A 1,736-nucleotide genomic window follows, 5' to 3' on the forward strand; every position below is an offset into this window, starting at 1 on the left:
AAACACTGCTGAAAATATCACCCAGAAAAAAACAAAAAAACACTGTTTATACCCCAAAATGTAGAGATTCTTCAGTAAACTCGTTACATACGATAATTTTTTTTTTTTTTTCTGGGTTGGATTTTTTTGTGGGTCTTTTTTTTTTGTTGTTTTTTATTTCAAATACTGAAAAAGTCCCCTGGGCTCTGTGGGGCTCCCCATGCTCACGGCTCCTTTCCCCCACACTCACTCCCCTCTCCCCACATCAAATCTATTTCAAGGACAGCACTTTTTTAAATGAACAATTAACATTAGGTTCTCAGCTAGCTCTACAGAATCAGAGAAGCTGTTTGAATCTGTTGTATGTAGACTGAGTTTCTTTTGTCTGGCACCAGGTCTCCAGCCATATCCAAAGGCATTTATCCACAGAACTGAACTAGAACTCCTTACCTTTAGTCTACTCCACTTCCTCCCCTTCACACCTACCCTACACCAGTCACATGGTCAAGGAGGAGGATAGTTAGGAATGTTTTTATCAACTCCAAGCCCTAATTCATATTCTCCCAAGTCTCCCACCCCACCCTCTCAACCCTACCCCCAGGATTTCATTGAGATTTCTCCCAACAGTTATTTGGAAAAAAGGTAAAATAAAAAGGTTCAAGGTCTTGGTGCTCAGCCCAAGGGGCTCCATGCCCTGGGACACCAACGGGCAGGGGCTTCTGCCTCTCCAGCCCGCGCCCGAGCCACCTCCTGACCCCTGGCTGCAAAAGCAGGGAGAGGCAGGAGCCAGCACAGGACCCAGGGGGGCAGCGTCTCAGGATCTGGCGGAGCCCCGGGCAGCATCACTCAACTTGGCCACCCGCAAGCTTGCTGGTGAAGAGCGAGGACTTTCTCTGGGGCAGATCCTGTGGGGTGGGGATGTGGTCACCAGTCACCAGGTTCTTGTCTGGTCCTGTACTTGGCAGCTGCTTATTCTTCATCTTGGCTTTGGCCATGTTGTAGTCTCCTGAGTCAAAGTATTTTTGCCCTTTCTGGAGTCTCTTCATGAGGAAGTCGGAGCCTCCAGGCTTTTGTCCTAGGCTTGGATATTTGGCCTTTAGCTTTGCCTCCTCAGCTCTCTCAGGGAGAATACCTTCTTTCTCCTGTGTGTCCTGTCTCTCCTCGCCGGTCTCCTCCGCAGGGTTCTCTTCGTCTTGTTTCTGGGACATGGCGGGACCGGGACTGTGGAGTGTAGGGGTCCCGGGAAGTCAGCCGGAGAAGGGAAGGGAGGGGGGGGGGAAACGGGGATAACCTGCGCTGCTGCTTCGGCTCCTGTCACTCACATACGATAATTTTATTATACTTCTATTTTATGTTACCCTTTTTGCAAGTCCGTATATTTGAATAAATTCAAATCATAGTAATGGACCTGCTTTAAAATTTAACCAATTAGAGTAACAGGCCCAATTATTGTGTTCTTTGGCAGCTACACAACAGAACATTAGAAAAATATTTTTCCCCCACAGAGTACAGGCAGTTTTTCTATTAGCAGAATACTAGACTTTTTTATTACATAATTTTTATTCAAAAATCTATTCAATGGAATTCAGAATCCTGCCAAAATGGTTAATCATACCAGACCTCTAGGTTTCCTTTGGAAAACCGATAGAGAAAAAAAAAAAAGGAATTAAAAAAAATAGTAATCAAATCAAATTATTCCTGTTAGAAGGAAGGCTGTCTTGGACTGGCGTGTTGAGTGAGGTCAGATGGAAAAGAGA

At 45.4% G+C, this 1,736-nt stretch overlaps 1 protein-coding gene across 1 annotated transcript; it reads right to left on the minus strand.

Annotated features, from left to right (window-relative positions):
- Positions 1-343: 343 nt before the first annotated feature.
- On the minus strand, positions 344-1,296 carry LOC123639482 (alpha-endosulfine-like). The gene has a single exon (XM_045553304.1). It carries the CDS (start codon positions 1,185-1,187, stop codon positions 822-824), a length of 366 nt encoding a protein of 121 aa, XP_045409260.1. The 5' UTR covers positions 1,188-1,296; the 3' UTR covers positions 344-821.
- Positions 1,297-1,736: the final 440 nt, after the last annotated feature.

This window comes from Lemur catta, chromosome 6, assembly GCF_020740605.2.
Source record: "Lemur catta isolate mLemCat1 chromosome 6, mLemCat1.pri, whole genome shotgun sequence".
NCBI classification, from domain to species: domain Eukaryota; kingdom Metazoa; phylum Chordata; class Mammalia; order Primates; family Lemuridae; genus Lemur; species Lemur catta.